This window comes from Cuculus canorus, chromosome 11, assembly GCF_017976375.1.
Source record: "Cuculus canorus isolate bCucCan1 chromosome 11, bCucCan1.pri, whole genome shotgun sequence".
Taxonomy (NCBI): domain Eukaryota; kingdom Metazoa; phylum Chordata; class Aves; order Cuculiformes; family Cuculidae; genus Cuculus; species Cuculus canorus.
Window position 1 is genome coordinate 15297616 of NC_071411.1, and position 16842 is coordinate 15314457.

Genomic DNA, 16842 nt, shown 5'->3' on the forward strand with positions numbered 1-16842 from the left:
GTTTTGGGTGTTTTGTTGTTCACTGGCAACAAGGTTTTAATAGGTGTTTAGAGAGCAGCTGTTAAGCCTGATTGTGAATGTTTGGGGGTTTGTATCTATATTTAGAGGAAAAGCCCTTTTGTTTGGTAAAAATGAGCTATTTTGTTACTGCTTTTTCCAAAACCTCTCCTACTTCACTGCATTTCCCTGCCAACTCTTGACTGCTACAGCGGCTCTTGAGTTATGAGTCAGGCTTAAAAATAGGAAGAAGTTTTAATTTTAATAATAAATTTATTCTGTAAGTCTATAATTTATAGCTGGAAGGGACCTCAAGAGGTCGTCTGGCCAAACCCTCCTGCTCTGATAGAAGTCAGCTCTGAGATCAAACCAGGTTGCTCAGGGCTTGTTTTTTCTGGTTTGTGTTTTTTTTATTCTTCACTCTAGTTTCTGAGGCCTCAGGAAAATGCGCTGTCTCTGAATTTTCATGTGTCCCTACAAACCTCTGGTAATCTACCTTCTCACTGCAACTGCAGTGTCCTGCAGCCTTTTGATCCGATCAGAATGGGCTTCTAAGGGTTGAATAAAATCCCTTCAGCTTTTGTGAGCTTTGGGTGTATTTAAGTGTTGAGAGGAGAGCTCCTGATTCTCTACCCAGCTGTCCCCGTTTGTGGCACTTGGGTGATGGCCAACTTGCAAAGAAAAGTGCATATTCCTGGCAGAAGAGTGCTGGCCCAGCAAAGTTCAGCAGCAACGGCTCCTCGGCATAATTGCTCCCCTTCTTGGCAACTTCATCAAAGACGCTAAAGAATAAACAGGCTGTTGATTGAACTGTTTCCTTGTCCCCAGAGGTAGTCTCTCTTAGTCAGGGTTGAGGCACATTGTCAGGGCCGGGGAAGAAGCTCGCAGAGTGATTAGCTCGCCAAGGAACAAAAAGCTTTAATTTACTGCGCCTTCCATGTGACATCTGCCATGTGAGATGGAAGCATGGCAGGGGTTTGCCTCCTTCCTGGCCCTGCAGGAGGTTGATCCACAGTACCCACAGAGCAGGTTTCTGTGTTCTGGTCCACTCTACTGATGTGCAGGGTGCTGATTTTGAGGGAGGAGGGGGAATGGAGCTGAGATGAAATCTCTAATAGTGGAAGCTGATGAAAACAGAGGTCAGGAGTGGGAAAAAGCCTTCAAGGAAAGCCTGGATGCAGAAGTCAAGGCAGATGCTGGTGGACATGACTGATGCATTCCTCACATAGAAAAGTCATGTTTGTGCTTGTTGGCACTGCTGCGAAGGCATGCAGAAATCCTGCAGAAATGAGGCGTGCAAGTTTCAGCTGATTAATTAGTGGAGCATATAGGGAGAAAATAGTAACTATCTTACTGATGCTTGTAAATCGTTTTTTAAATATTCTGCTAGGGGAGGTTGTGACAAACTGCATATACATACTTCAGCCTCCTTTATTTCTTTCCAGACTGGGCTCAGAGTCCAAAAATATTTGAACGTTCTGTAGAATGAGCAGTCCAGGAAAACTCTTAAGTGAAATCCTTTGTTTTAAATCAGATCAGTGTTAAACTCTGAGATTTGACAAGCACCGTGCTGCTTCATGAAATATATTTTCTGGAGGCAGGATTTTAGCTAAAGGTGGAGCAAAAATTAGCGCTACAATCCTTGCTTTAGGGTGGGGGCTTTCTTTCTGCAGCTGTTTCAGGGCTCATTCTGCACTCAGCAAATAGAGTGAGCGTGTGCAATGTAAATATCGATACTGTGCTCCCGCCGCAGTGGCCTGAGAATCGTGTGTCTGTATAATGAGTTACAGCGTGCGTCTACATGACACCATTTACATCACTGTCATGTGAGAGGGCTTATAGAGTTGCATTGCTATGACAGCCTGATGTGGGGCACTGCACCATGTTCTTGGGTAGAATATACGGCCCTTTCCTTCTGCTCAAACTAAAGATTGCGTCTGTGATTCACTAGTAGTGACTCTGTGCTATTTTTGGTTATAGTGATGAAAACACCAGAAAAGACTTGAAGACACTGCCTGTCTTTCCTACCAAGACACTGCAGGAGCATCCGTCACTCGCTTACTGGTGAGATATTTATTTGAATATGTAAATCATTGCTATGAACATTAATTTACAAGATCTCTTTTAAACGGTTTCGCAAACTTTTAAAAGTTTTCAGCCTGTATGATACAGGACTTGGAGTTAATTGCTCTCATTCAATCATTTCCAGGTTTTAGAAGGTTATCAATTATACCAGATCTCATGCAAATCGCTCATTGAAAATTCACTCAAATTAAATCGCTAGATCAGAAACTGCGTGCGGACTGTGCCTTAGAAAGAGCTGAAATCTGAACTCCAGCCAAGCCTGGGTTTGCAAAGAGCACCTTACTCTTAAACTGTCACACAGTAGAGCCTCTGTGGTGGGTTGACCTTGGCTGGCTGCCAGATGCCCACCCAGCTGTTCCCCGCAACGGAACAGGGGAGAAAACAAGATGGAAAAGATGGAAACAGAAAGGCAGGTCCAGTTTTGTGGCTTGAATCTGCTGTAAAGGAACACAGCATTTCACAAGAATCAGTGGTACTGTTTGCTTGGAATGTATACCCTTAGTGTAAGTTTGACTCCCTCATTTATTTCTTTTTTTTTGTGTGTGTGTACCTGATGGATTTTGAAGTATACCAGTACTTGCTTATGATTTGGGTTTTTTTCCAGAATGAACACTGCTAAGTTTTTCTCTGCTTTCAGGTGTCTGTTATTTAAATGCCTATTTCATTTCACGTTCCACTAAAGAAAAATGTTGAAGTACCTAACAGGAAAAATGCAAAAAAGTCATTGCTGACAAATCTTTATTATACTTCACCGATGAGATGTCAGGCGGAAAAATACATTGTAATGAGAACATATCTCATTTAACTTCCTCTGTCTTACATATGGAGCATCAACCATTCTTTGAAGTTTTGGTCTTTTAGAATGTGAAAATGAATGTATACCATTAGTACCATTATTCTCTGGCAGCGTCTGCAGCAGAGCAGGCTGATCTGAAACGATTCGTTAATTAGTCTGGAACGTGGCATATGATGGTGGGGATCAGCCAGGCAGCTCCACGCCACTTAATGAAGGGTGGGAAAGAAATCAGTGAGAAACAGAATGTAAACCAGAGCAAGAAATGTACTGAGGGACACTTCTCTGCATGCTAAGCTGGTGTCTGAGTTTCAACAGATGCTGTCACGCTTGAAAATTCAAGTCACCGAGCCTCTAAATTGGGGTTTGTGCTTCCTTTGCAGTGAGGACAGAGTAATTGAGCATTATATACAAATTAAAGGTCTGACCAGGGGACAAGCCATTGTTCAGTGAGTATGACACCTGTTAACTTGTGAAGATGGTATTTTTATGTTTTCTTCCTCCGAGCTGGTTTGGTTATTACTGCTTGCAAACTTTACCGTTTGTATCTGTCAGATTATTTTTTTTTTTAATGGAGTTATTTTGGAGTTGAATTATTTGAACTTTAAGATTTCACAGATTCCAAGTTGAGGTTGTGTTTACTCATTCAGATATTTCAAATCTAAAATTTATTAGAGGGGCCTTACTTTATTGGAAGACTCTTTATACCCTGCTTGTAAGGAATTAGTTTTCACACAAAACTCTGAAGGAGGCAAGTATTACCTTAGTTTCTGAAAAAAAAACCCTAAAATTTATGTTTATTGGAATGTTCAGAATCTGGCTTTCAAAAGAACAAGGTCTTCCAAGGTGCATGAAGAGCCTGTGGAATCTTTTTAAATTTACCATTAATATTGCTGTACTTCCTACGGGCAAATGCAATGGGATGCGTTACAAATCAAGAAGTTGGAGATGATTACCATGGTTGCACAGTGTAGACAACTTGTAGTTTTTCTTACGTACCTTGATGCCTGTAACTCTGTCTTAATAGTTCAAGGGCTTTTTTCAATAGGAACAGGGGGAAAAATTGTTCAGGGGTTGTCTGAATTGCTGCGTGAAGCAGTAGTACAGCTACATGAACACTTTCATTTGGAGCCTATCTGTTGTAACCGGAGCACCATAATGGAATAATTGTAGGCAGGTCTTTAACCACCAACATTTCCCAAAAGGCTCACGTGTTCAGTTCAGAATTTTTACTTTCAGTTCTCTGACCTTCTCGTAAGAGATTGAAGGTTTTGTTGTATGAGAAAGTTTCCATTCGCATTAGCTGGGCCAAAATATCACATCTTTCTCCAAGCTAGGATGCTAATTTTCTTCTGAAAACATGGACCTTCAATTATTAAAACTTTCAAAATATACTAATGATAAATGGCAGGTCTTGAATGTATATGAGAAAAAATATGTTAATAGATATTATTCCCTCTAGAGAAAATCATCTGATACGCTATAAATCTGTCTACAGGTACATGAAAGTGGTAGAAGCTTTGCCAACATATGGAGTTCATTACTATGGAGTGAAGGTTAGTAAATGCCTATAGATAATGTGTTTGCTTAGTTATTACATGTGACTGCGTTCTTATAGGAGTAGTTTGATTCAGTGTTCTGTCAGAACTAAACCTCCCATTTTTCAGCCTCTATACTTTTTCCCCTTCCATATCCTTTAAAAACAGTTTTCAGAGGGCAGCAAAGCATTTTGTCGTACAGAAGACAGAAAGGATTCATTGTAAAACCTTCTGTGATCCTATTAGGAGCTAAGTTCCTATCAGCTTGATTAAACTGGATCTTCTAGATCTGAAGCAGTTAATAGTTTCCACAGAGACATTTCTAATTAATAGTAGATAGAAATACAGTGTAGAATAGACTACTTCTAAATGGCAGGTGATTAGTGGATGTGTATGTGGAATGGGGAAACGCTGAGAAATATTTTTGAAGAGTGATGGAAATACACCATTTATTCCCGTTTGTAGAGCAGAGCCTGGGCCAATGTGTTTTGTGCAGAAGAGCTCAGCAGAGATGATGTCTCCTTACTTTGAGTCATGGCCATACCTGTGGTATCTGAGAAGCTGATGTTTTGTGCTGTTTTCTCTTCCTGCGGCGGTCCATGCCTGAATTTAGTGGATGTAGCCATTGGCCACAGTTTTTTTTCTGTCCCATCTCCATCCCCTCACAGCCACTCCTGCAATGAGTGACACCCCATTGTGTCAGCAGCACTGTCGCTTTTTTGTCTACTTTGCACAACCACCACGTAGTTTCTTGGCTCTGGCTGAGAAGGCAGGGGGAGAAAGTTTCAACATCCACCCCAGCAATCCACTTCACATCAATTTGTTTGCAAAAATGTCCTTGTTCTGTACCTACTTGTACTCGTCACAGAATGAAATGGGCTCTAATCTTGGAATTGCTTAATTCTGGAGTAGCTCTTGGTTCATGTATATGTCAATTTTTCAGGATAAACAAGGAATCCCTTGGTGGCTTGGAATAAGTTACAAAGGAATAGGCCAGTACGACCTACAAGACAAAGTTAAGCCCAGGAAAGTAAGTTTTTTGCATCTGATCCTTTTTTATTTGGGGGGGAGGGGGACAGGGTGGTGTTGCATGTCAGACTATACTTTTTAAAGTTGTTTATTAGACTACTGAGCAAGAGATCAAAGTTTGGAGGCAGAAGGAGAGTTCTGCTGGCACTGAGGCAGTAAAGCTCTCACTGAAGTAGCAAAGTGGAAACTCCCTTTGGAAGCTTTGCCTCATGTGTCATCTTGAACTTGGTGGTCTCAGGATAGTCTGGACAGGCATTTTGGCAGCCTCCAGGGGTAACTGCAGAAGCATGAAGCCATTCGGTTTTTGCAAGTCCCAAGCCTTGTACTTGAGCAGTGTTTTCACTTGGCTTTCATGGGTGTTTTTCCTGTGTGAAGTGATAAAAGGATCCACTCGTATCCATGAAAGACAAGGGGAAGTGGGTGAAACTGCAGGCCTGTTTAGGCAACTCTATGTTTCCATGGTGCAATGAATTGTAAGGGGGAATTGAGAGGAAATGCCAAATACTGTCATTCTTCTCTTCTTCCACTCCATTTCTGTGTGTCTCCTGTAGAGTGAGCTGTGCCAACAGCCTCCCATGTTGTTTAAACAGGGCAGAGGGTCCCGTATCGCACTGCTGGCTCCTTCAAAGCCCCCATCAGCGAGCCGTAACAGGCTCTTGTGCCGCCGGCCTTGGAAACCCATCGTGCAGCCCCGGCACACGATGCATTGGGAGCTCGCCCAGTCCTGTAGCTGCATACATCTCCCTGTGACAGGGCTGAGCCTTGACAGTCTTCAAAGAGTTATTTTATGCTCTTGGCTGGGGGAAGAGCCAGGACTGCACGTGCAGGAGCCGCGCTGTTGGGCGGGGGGTGTGCGGTTTCTTTCTGGTTCATGTCTTTGTTGGAACATCTGAGCCATCAGGAGATGGAGACCTGGGGTTTTACTGTTCTCTTACCCTGGGAATGATCTGGGCGGGAGTTCGCATGAAGTGTGTGCTTCCTGCCAGGGAATTTTACATTTGCAAAATGATACTGTTTAGTGTATTTGTGCCAAAAAACACAACGTAAAAAAACTTCCTTTTAAGGGTAATTCCCCTTCGAGCTTCCAACTTTATCTTCTCCTTTTCCAGAGCAGGTTATGACTTGGTTTATTTTGGTATATTTATATACCTGTGTGTCCAAGGTTGAACTCTTAAGTCCTTTCTTTGCTTTGTTTAGCCCCACATCTCCCTTACCTTGCCTGTTCCAAATGACAGTCACACGAGAGGTACCCTAGAAAATCAAGTCAATGCAGCTATTGATCGTCAGAAGAGGGCATCAAGGAGCATTCCTTGCTCTTGAGCACTTCCCTGTTTTTAGGAAAACACCTATAAGATCTTTCCCATCAGATCAAGCACTGATCATTCTCTAGCCAAGCTGTCCAGCTGTGGCCAGCAACGCTGTCCAAGTAAGAGCAGCTTCCCTGGCTAGAAGCATTGCTTCGCCAAGCAGTTTTTATCTTGTGGGATTTCAGTTTACAACATCAACCAGGCAGATGAAGGAAACTTTTTAAGGTCAGAGGGGCTCAGATACTAAGTCACACCCTGCTACAGTTAGTTACAAGGCTTTGCCTTTGAACGCAGTGGGAGTTGTGTTTAATAAAAATAAAATGAAGTAAAAAACAAAGGTCACCTCTGCAGTGGAAGTGTTACAATAGGAATTATGATAGTTGTCGGCTTGATTGTGACTGTAATTATAATTATACAACAGAGGACAGAGATTAAAAAGGAAGGTGGGAGAGGAGCCTAAATGCAGAGGGAAGGTTTAACGCCAATAAGCTGATTGAAAAAGAGGGGATGTCTATGGCTCTAGTATCCTTATGGATTTGTGTCTACTGTTAAAAGGAGGGGACTGAAATGACTCAAGACACAGCTTGTCCTGAGTCATGACCACTCTTAGCATGTGGCTAAATATGCAAACAGTTTCTTTATAGAAAAAAGGTGTTCTAGAGTTTGAAATATAGAGCGCGCTTCCAATGTGATCCATGGAAGTAATTGGAATAGGGTTGTTTTTGAGGGAGAACACAGACACAGAGTCTAGAGACGCACTCACATCCAGACTTGGGTTTGGAGTTAAAAACATTTGGACTGCTGTTTATTTCAGCCTCGCTGCCTGTGGTGCAGCAGGCAGAAGTTTCCTTTTAATGAGTATTGTTGTTTATTCATATTTATGAATGTATCAGAATGTACTTCAGAGAGAGAAGAGTCTGTATAGCTTGCCTGAATCTCTGAGGAGTCAGCAAGCACAGTCCTTTCTGAAGCAGCAGGCAAAAGGGGAGTAGGCGTGTAAACTATGCCTGTGTTTTGGAGCAGAGGTGCTGGTTTTGCTGGAATTAGCAGAATTCCTTGCTTTGCTTTTCGGGATGGAGCCAAACTCACAACTGCCCTGTTCTGGTGTTATGCTGCTGTTTATACTGTGGATCGAAAGTGCTGTTGTGTTTATCCCTAGCCTTCTGGGAAAGAGCATCCTTATTGTGCTCCACTTCTCCAGTTATTGGTGTTTAGATATACATGCAGCTGATTAACTCAATGAAAAGGAAAGGCCAAGTCCAACTCTAATGAAGGCCAAGCTGGTCTTTCCTAATTTTAAAGATACAAGTGATCTCTAGGTGCACAAACCTCTCTGATACAAGCTGCTGTGGGAAAGTTGCTGAGTTTCAGGTGAGAGGCTTTGAATAGGAGTTTATACCTGTGCTCCAACTGACTTCACACCAAGGAGTTTTATTCTGCTCCTCATGTCTTTTCTGCAATGCAAATGGCTGCTGTCAGATGTAGCAGTATTTGTTTAATGTGTTAATCATAGGCATCTGGTAAGAGCCAAGTCCATATTAAGGATAAAATCTTAAAAACAATAATAATATATATATAAAATTAATTGCACTCATTAAAGCAGTGTCATTAAATCCCAACAAATATAGCCATCCTTCTCTAAAAGTGAAATCTTTTGGCTTTATCCAAGTAGTTTTTTAATCAGAGACCTAAATATGAGCCTTGGAGCACAGTGGTTATCCCAAGATTTTGTTGTTGGATCAACACTGTTGCATGAAGTCCAAGGTTGAGAACTCTTCACAGGAAGCAGCTTGCATGACAGACCTACATGAAGCAATCTCTAGATCTGTACCGCCCGGCGTAGCCAAAGCTTGCACACGTAAAGTCAATCATCTGTGAGGGAAACGTGTTTTTGGAGAGGACGGTGTGTAACTCGGGGCTGGACCAGGAGAACCTGCTGTGTCTGTCTGCGTAAGGCTGGCTCAGGAGGTTTATGTCCGGCTATTAGTGTTTTGCTGGTTGACCTGAGATGGTTTGGAGAATGAGGTTTCATTGCCGTAAGTCACTCCTGAAAGCTTGTATTGCTTTGGAAACCATTTCTAGTGAAGCGAGCCCATATTTTACTTCTTGCCTGGGACAGCAAGCTTGATGGGAGCCAAGGGGGGGCACTGTGCTCCAGTGCTGTGATAGATTGAAAATGGAGAATTATTTTTTGTGCCATTTAAGAAAATTATCTTTTTCTTTGTAGATAAAAGTAGTGGCTCCACACTGGCTGGAGGTTACACTGGGCTCAGTTGCTTATAATCCTCAAGTCTCACAAGGCATAAAAAGACTGGCTTTGGCAGTGTTTGTTCAGATTTCAGCTCAGACCTGAGATTAACTCTGCAGTCTTGCTGCTTTGCAAACATATTCTCCCTTCAGCTGCAGCTAATACCGAGAGATACCTCCTGCTTGCTATAGGGTGGCATGCCAAGATCCTGTCCCCAGTCTCCTCTGAATCAATTAGGAAAAGCATAAAACAGGTCCCAGGACTTCATATACTGTTTCAAAACAGAATAGATCTCCCTTTTATCTTTACCCTTATGCTTCTTACTGTTGAGATAAACAATACATTGTCTTGTTTATGGAGCGTGCATTAGGGTATGAGTTGAGTTTATTCTGCGTTCAGCCAATATGTGGTGATCCTCTGAGGGATGGGAATTTGAGAAGGCAGCTTGCTGGCTTTTTGACTTGTTCTCCCACTTCATTGTGTTTCTGTGGGCGACTCCCTGGTGATAAATGAGCTATAAAGTCTGAAGAGGAGAACTAATCTTGCTATGGTATTGTTACAAAGCTACAAGAATTTCGATTCTAATGCTGGTTGTCTTGAATATGTTATGTTCAGAAGCTTTTGTTAGAGTATACTAGTTTTGAAATGGGTAATATTTATGATGTTTTTTCTTTTGATTCAACATATAGTAAGACTTGATGCTGAAAGTTTTCACTTGCAGAACTTGAACTTAATGTAAATTTGCTGTCCTGCTTTGCTGAATGGTTGAGAAAGCAATGGCATTCAGACAGACTTCTCAGCAGGCAGATCTAATTAGGCAGAGATTTCTTTTATGGTGTTTATTTCTCGCTGAGTAGAAACCATTGATTTAGGCATAAGATACTAAGCCTGCATAATTATTTAAAATAAACACACGTTTACAAGGCTGCTTGGAAATTCAGTTCCTAACAGATGCGTGGCAAGTTTGCCTGAGTGTCACCTTCCCCCAAACACATCCATTTTGGACAGTTCGGTGCCGAGACATCTCTGATTTTTGTTAATGCTGGTGAGAACTTAGCAAGGAGGGACCGTAATGCATTAGAAAAAAATGTGATGGAAGAGGTTTTTAGAGGAATGTCTTAATATGTAAGAGATGAAGGATGCCTGCAGGTGAGCTCTGCCTATTTATGCTCGCACAGGTGGGAGCTGTCTGCCTCTTTTTCTCAGAAGTAGCTGCAGGTGGGGCAGTTTGGCTCTCTTGCCATCTCCTCAAATGCCTCCCTCTGTGGCCAGGCTGCAATTTAAAGCAGAAAGATTTCAGTTGAAGGTAGCATGCCAAGAAGCAAACTGGAGCAGAGGGGCTGAAACGCGGCCCTTTTTTCCAGCATTGCCGGCAGGGTGGTAATTTCCTTCATCAGGGTGGGGTGCATTCCTGTGGGCAGAAATATTTTGTTTCCTTGGTCTGAATTGCCAGATTTGTCTGGAGATTGCTGTTCCTGGGATGCTGGCTGCCAAATCTCCTTATAGGCACCGCATGTACCATGAGGTGCTTTGAAAGTGCTTCCTGAGGGAAAGGCTACAGCAGGGTTTACACTTCCACACTGACCTTACCTAGTGAGCCCTTGAGTGGAAATTCAGATATGGGTAATTTAGTTCTTGGACAGAATTTGCCATCAACCTTGGAAACATCCTGGGTGCCACCTGGCACGTGCTGTGCCAGGGCTGGTGAGCAGAGCTTGGCTGTGCAGCCCCTGGGCCAGCTTCTCTCCAGGTTTTCACCCCCTTGTAAAAAAAAAGAATAAAATTTCAAATATTTTTTAAACTAAATGCATTAGGCTGGTATGAGCGTTAAGCAAAGGGCACTGAGAAACTCTCTTATACCTTTTTCAAAGGGTAGGGACTCTGCTAGCTCCTACGTGCCATCCTGATGGAGCCGTTCTTCCGAGCCAGCGAGCTCCTGCTGTCAGGTCCAGACAAATTTGCATTCTATTCAAAACTAGATGTGAGATCAGCCAGGTAAAAACCCAGCTGTTTCTTTTATGAAGGTGTCTCACTTAAGCAGCCTGCATCTACTTGGTGTCTCGTTAGACTGCAATTACAGCTCTTTTAGTATGGGAAGGGGGTTAGGAAGGTGATGGTTTTGTTCAATGTTTTGTAGTATCTGAAAGAGAATCCCGGTAGAAATACAGGAAGCGTAAACTCCTGGGCTTCCAAAAGCAGCAGCTGGGTGGTAGAAGTCTGGCTGGTGCACAGAGGTGCCTGAGTAATGAGGTGTGATGAGGAAGCTTTGCAGCTCCACCTTCTCCAAAAACACCCCGAAAACAAACCTTGACCAGGCCAAATTCTGCTTGTAGAGTCAGACACAATCCATGCTATGCCCAGTGGGAGTTTTTGGGTGCTTTAAGGATCTGGCAGTCTAAATGGATGAGAAGGCTATGAAGAAAACATTCATTAGCTCAGGTGGACCTAATCATCTGGTTAAAGGAACATACATTGCAAAACTTCCACAAAAACATTTTAATTATTCCTAATTGTTCTTCCAGCCCTCAAAAACCAGTTCCAGATTTCCAGATTTTTTTTTTTACAACTCCTTTGCATTTTAATATGCATGTAGTTTAGTTAAGTTTGGAATTAGGAATTATTTTGAAGCATGTCTATGCAGAGTTAGGGATTATTTGAAGGGAGCAGGTAAATTCTAGTGCAGTTTCCTGAGTATTGCCTTTTGACCACAATTTAGAAAAATATTATTTGAGGGAGCTTATAGAACAAACCAAATTAAATTCTTTATTACATGTTTAATCCTTGTTTGTATTGAGGTCTTGTTTTCCTCTTCATGAATCCAGACATATTAGACAGAAACTTGTTACTATATTAATTTGTGATTATTTTTAAGTGCACCTATATTATTATTCTGCTACTTAGAATCATACAGTGGCTTGCGTTGGAAGGAAAGTTAAAGATCATCCAGTTCCACCTGCCTGCCATGGGCAGGGGCACCTCCCACCAGACCAGGCTGCTCAAAGCCCCATGTAACCTGGCCTTGAACACCTGCAGGGAGGGGGCAGCCACAGCTGGGCAACCTGTGCCAGTGCCTCACCACCCTCATTGGGAAGAATTTTTTCATAATGTCTAATCTAGATCTTCCCCCTCTCCAATTTAAAGCCATTCCCCCTTGTCCTATCACTACATGAAGTTATAAGAAGTCCCTCCCCAGGTTTATTGTCCCTTTTAGGTACTGGAAGGTCACTATAAGTTCTTCTCTGAGCCTTCTCTTCTCCAAGCTGAACAATCTCAATTCTTCCAGCCTGTCTTCATACCAGAAGTGCTCCACCTCTCTCATCACCTCCGTGGCCTCCTCTGGACCCATTACAACAGTTTCATAACCTTCTTATATTGAGTATTCCAGAACTGGACACAATGCTCCAGGTGGGGTCTCACAAGAGCAGAGTAGAAGGGGCAGAATCGCCTCCCTTGACCTGCTGGCTGCTTTTGATGCAGCTCGGGATACCATTGGCCTTCTGGGCTGTGAGCACACATGTAGAGCTTCTCATCAATCAGCACCAGCAACTCCTCCCTCACAGGGCTGCTCTCAATCACATCCTTCCTGTCCTGTATTGAAACTGGGGATTGCCCGGACCCCAGTGTAGGACCTTGCACTTGGCCTTGTTGAACCTCATGAGGCTGAAGCTTCTCATATAATCATTGGTCTCTTTTTTAAGGACCTGACTGCAGGAGGGTTTGTCAGAGGAGTTGATTGCTAAGAGCTTATGTTGCTCTAAAGTGAGACAACCTAAGGACGGAGCACTTTACAGTCTTTAAGAGCAAAAAGTGTGTCCTGTGTGCAGAATTTCAAATACTGCTTCCCCATCCTTTTGCAGTGGAGCAGTAGAGGGGAGAACTGGAGTCGTCCCACTCCTGCGTGTCTTCAGGCAAGGAGGCAACTGTCTTTGTGCTGAGTGTACCAGCTGCAAATGCTTCAGGCACTATCAGCTACTTTTTGGGTTGGGTTGGATCTCGCAGGGTGGGAAGGAAATGGGGCAAAGCTCTGCCCACATCCTGAGGCAATTCCACAAAGGTTTACTTACAAATGCAAAGGATTTTTTTTTTTTGGTTCTTGGCACCACAGATGATCAGGGATACTCACCTGGGGCTGGTGCACAGGCAGCTTCTCATGAAGGGTCCACCCCTGACCCTTGGAGTGCCGGTGTGTCCCTCTGCCTGCACAAGGAGACTGCTTGAGCTTGTGAGGCAGCTGCATTTTGTCCACTTGCCAGATGTTACCCTCTTTACCCCCAGGACTGGTGACCCCATCTCCAGCAGCCCTTGGGAATGCCAAGTAGCCCTCAGGAATGCCGAGCGCGTCCGGAGGGGAAAAACCCAGAGGAAGTGATAAAGGATACGGAGAGTCATCACCTGCAACCGATAAGAGGCAGCGAGGCAGTTTTATTTTCCAGAGGTCATGTTTGAAGCACGCCCATCGTTTTTTATGAGCGTGGGAGCAGGGTGCGATGTTTCTGGTGGAACCTGTTGCCTCTCTGGCATGAGTCAATGCCAACAAGGGCTGGGGCTCGGCCACGGCAGGGCACAGGCTGCCTGCTGCAGCCCCCCTTGCCGTGCCTGCTCCCACCTCAGCCCCCTGCCAGGCCTTGGGATGCTCTGACGGGGTGTAGTCCCTCGCTAAAAGCCTTCTTCTCTTCTCCCCTCTCCTGGGTTCAGTTTTCCCTTGGTCTAAGGGAAAGGGTGCGTCAGGGAGGCGTTGCTGCTGGGAGAGGTGGTGATGTCAGGCATGTGTCAGCAGTGGGAGGCGAAGCTGCCGAAAGCAGAGCAGCACGAGAGGCTGCCGGCGGCAGGGAGGGATGGCATGGCAGCCGCTTCTTCCTCTGCTCTCCTCATGTCACCCTTGACGCTTTGTGGAGTGGCCGGTGGCGGCAGGGAGAAGGGGCCAGTGCTGCAGGGAGGTGAGTGCAGGGATGGGAGCGTGAACGGTGGGCTGTTTGGGGAAGGGAGGCAACTGAGCTGCTGGGCTTGGGTTGGGGGTCCCCGAGTGCTGGAGCACCCATGGGTGCTGTTACAAACATCCCGACATACCGTATGAGCTTCTTGCTTTCTAATTTTTTTTCTTTAATGTATTTATTTAAAAGTTCAATGCCAAGTTGTAGAGAGCACTTCTGAAAGCGGGATGGTTGGCCGTGGTGCCTTTAATACAAAGCTAAACTTACTTAAGCGGCAGAGTAAAACTTTCACCATCATCTAGAAAATGACTTATTACTTTAAGTAAATGACATTTCCCCTTGCTGCGTTTTTCATATAGCAGGATCTAATAATTAATTGTAATACTAGAAAGGAAAGCTTTAACTAAACAGAGGGAAGGATAACTGAAAGAGCCAGAGTTTTCCTCACCAACACGTGCACTGCGTTATAGAATCACAGAATTGTTTAGGTTGGAAAAGACCTCGAGGATCATCAAGTCAAATCCTTAACCCGACACTGCCAAGTTTACCACTAAACCATGTCCTTTGTTTCATTTATCTGTGTTAAGAATGTTTCAAATGCAGCGTGGTGTAAAACGGAGTTTTGTATAGAACTTTTAAGTCCTTTCATAGTAGGAGGCAGTGGGAACATCCCATGTCCTGCAGACTTCTGGTGTGGTGGCTGCACCTTGAAGGCTTTTGAAAAACTCCTGTAGGAAAGGAGGAGGTTACTAATGGCCCGGGTGCCTCTGGATCACTGATGTTGCAAGCTGATCTCTCCTACTTAACACCCGTCCTGCCTGCCCAGACTGCGTGGAAGTACCTCACGTATTTCTGTGTGGGCTGTAGCTCTGGAAAGTAGCTGGCTGTAAACTACAGCGTCTGCTACTGCACTTGTGCACCCCAACATCTGCAGGTGATGTCCATGGGGACACCCATATGCAGCTCCATGTGCACCCACACACCCTGGCACAGCTGGAGAGGTGCTGCAGAAAGCTACTCCGAGGGGCTGGGAAGCAGTTCGGCCAGAGCTGGGCTGAGAAGATGCAACCTCTGATGGATCATCCCCAGAGGCTGGCTAATGCTGGTGCCAAAGGACAGTGGATTTGTATGAAATTCTGATTCCATGGCTGCAGCTGCCAAGCCCTGGTTGATTTTGATCTCTCCTTCCAGCTGGCACTTTGCAGGAAATCTGTGGTTTCCTTGCAGAAGTAGGCATCGTGGGGGAGCTTCCCACTGTAGCTTCTCTTTCTCTGTACATGTTGTACCTCTGCTCCAAATTGTCATGCTGGATCTCTCACCCAGTGTTTTCCAAAGAGAAAGATCTTGGTTTTCTTCAAGTCACCATTCCCTGGGGATGTTCGAACTGAGGGAAGAGACCACAGGTGTCTATACAATTACTTTTTGCTTTTAATCAGAGGGAAAAGGATTTCAACTATCCTCCCAAGGTCTCTGCGAACAGAGCAGTGAAATTAAATGTGCTCTTTATGGAAACAGATGCTGTTACAGGCAAAATCCTTAATCTGCAATGCATTACCTGCAAGAGCGTGAAATTACTCGAGCGGTATATATTTATATTTATGTGCTTATTTTAATTGATGTTGTGACTGTTGTTATTACTGAGTCCATGCTATAGCTGAAGATACACAGGAATTGTAATTTGCTGAAATTACATAACCTTGGGGGTAGACGACTTGATGATTCTTGTAGTGACAGTGTTCTGTTTCTCTCTCCCATTTCTCTTAGCTATTTCAATGGAAACAGCTGGAAAATCTTTATTTCCGTGAAAAGAAATTTGCTGTGGAAGTACACGATCCCCGCAGGTAAGGCTGGAGGAGGCAGTTGTAGCAGCAGGGTGACTTTACCCAGACTGGGGACTTGTCATCTCCTGTTAACGGATGGGAATGGGAGGTGCCTTGGAGTTCAATGCAGACCTGAGTTTACTCTGGGCTTTGTGACACTGAGCCAGCATTTGCCAGGGCAGACCGGGGCTGGTTCCAGGCTGTAGGTGATGAAAAAGTAGTGCTGCTGTGTTGCAGGGAGGTCACAGATGTCATGAGTGACCTGGAGCAACTGTTTGTGTTACAGCTTCAGGTGTTCTTCTCCCGGATTGTCTATGGTGTCTGCTGGGGGAGTTCTTGGAGCAAGGGGAGGATTTTTTTTGTCATGGTCAGGTTTGCTCACTTTGCAGAACCCTTCCCCGAAAGGCTGTTGTAACATGCGTGTGCAGCAGGAGATCCAGGAACGCAGCCCGCAGGACCTGGACATGACTGTCTTGCTCACCTTCTGCCTTCACCTGCCTTGGCAGCAGTGCTGCCTCCTGAGCTTGAGCCTTCAGGGGCCCAAAGGAGCACCACCGGTTAGGGTGGGAGCTCACCTGCAGGCTACTTTCCTGTGCCTTCCCCACAGGAGCCCTCCCAAGAAGAAAGAGCTTTTGCCCAGGGTGAATTTCTGACTCCACCTTCCTTTCTGCTTCTCCTGCTGCCATCCTTTCTTCCTCTGGCGTGGTATACTGCTGTGTCTCTTGGCCTGACCAGGAGGAGCAGTGAGATGCTCTGCTGATCCCCCTACATTCCCCATTCTGCCTGATGTTTCCTTTCAGGATCCCGTGGCAGTCTGCTTGACCCTTCTATGTTTGTAGCATACCCGGGCATTGATCTCAGCAGCACAATTGCACTGCTGAACTAAAAGGCACAACAGTTGCTACTACTGTGTCGCAAAGCTCACCCAGTAAGGGCTTCAACTTTAGCCTTGTAAAATTAAGGGAAGATTAGGAGGGAGGAAAGGCAGCAGCACTGGGTGGTAGGGAAGAGGAAATCTGAGTTTTCACATCTCTAAAATTAAGTCTTGCCTAGTTAAGAGAGATGCATTTGGGACTTTAAACCTCAAAGATCTG

At 44.5% G+C, this 16842-nt stretch overlaps 1 protein-coding gene across 1 annotated transcript in view; it reads left to right on the forward strand.

The window, feature by feature from the left end:
• FRMD4B (FERM domain containing 4B) overlaps window positions 1-16842 on the forward strand; it is an 86632-nt gene that overhangs the window by 54544 nt on the left and 15246 nt on the right. The window contains exons 8-12 of the mRNA XM_054076812.1: window positions 1978-2061; window positions 3259-3324; window positions 4374-4431; window positions 5357-5443; window positions 15693-15769. Of these exons, the coding sequence (XP_053932787.1) occupies window positions 1978-2061; window positions 3259-3324; window positions 4374-4431; window positions 5357-5443; window positions 15693-15769 (372 nt within the window). The remainder of the gene's footprint in view (window positions 1-1977; window positions 2062-3258; window positions 3325-4373; window positions 4432-5356; window positions 5444-15692; window positions 15770-16842) is intronic.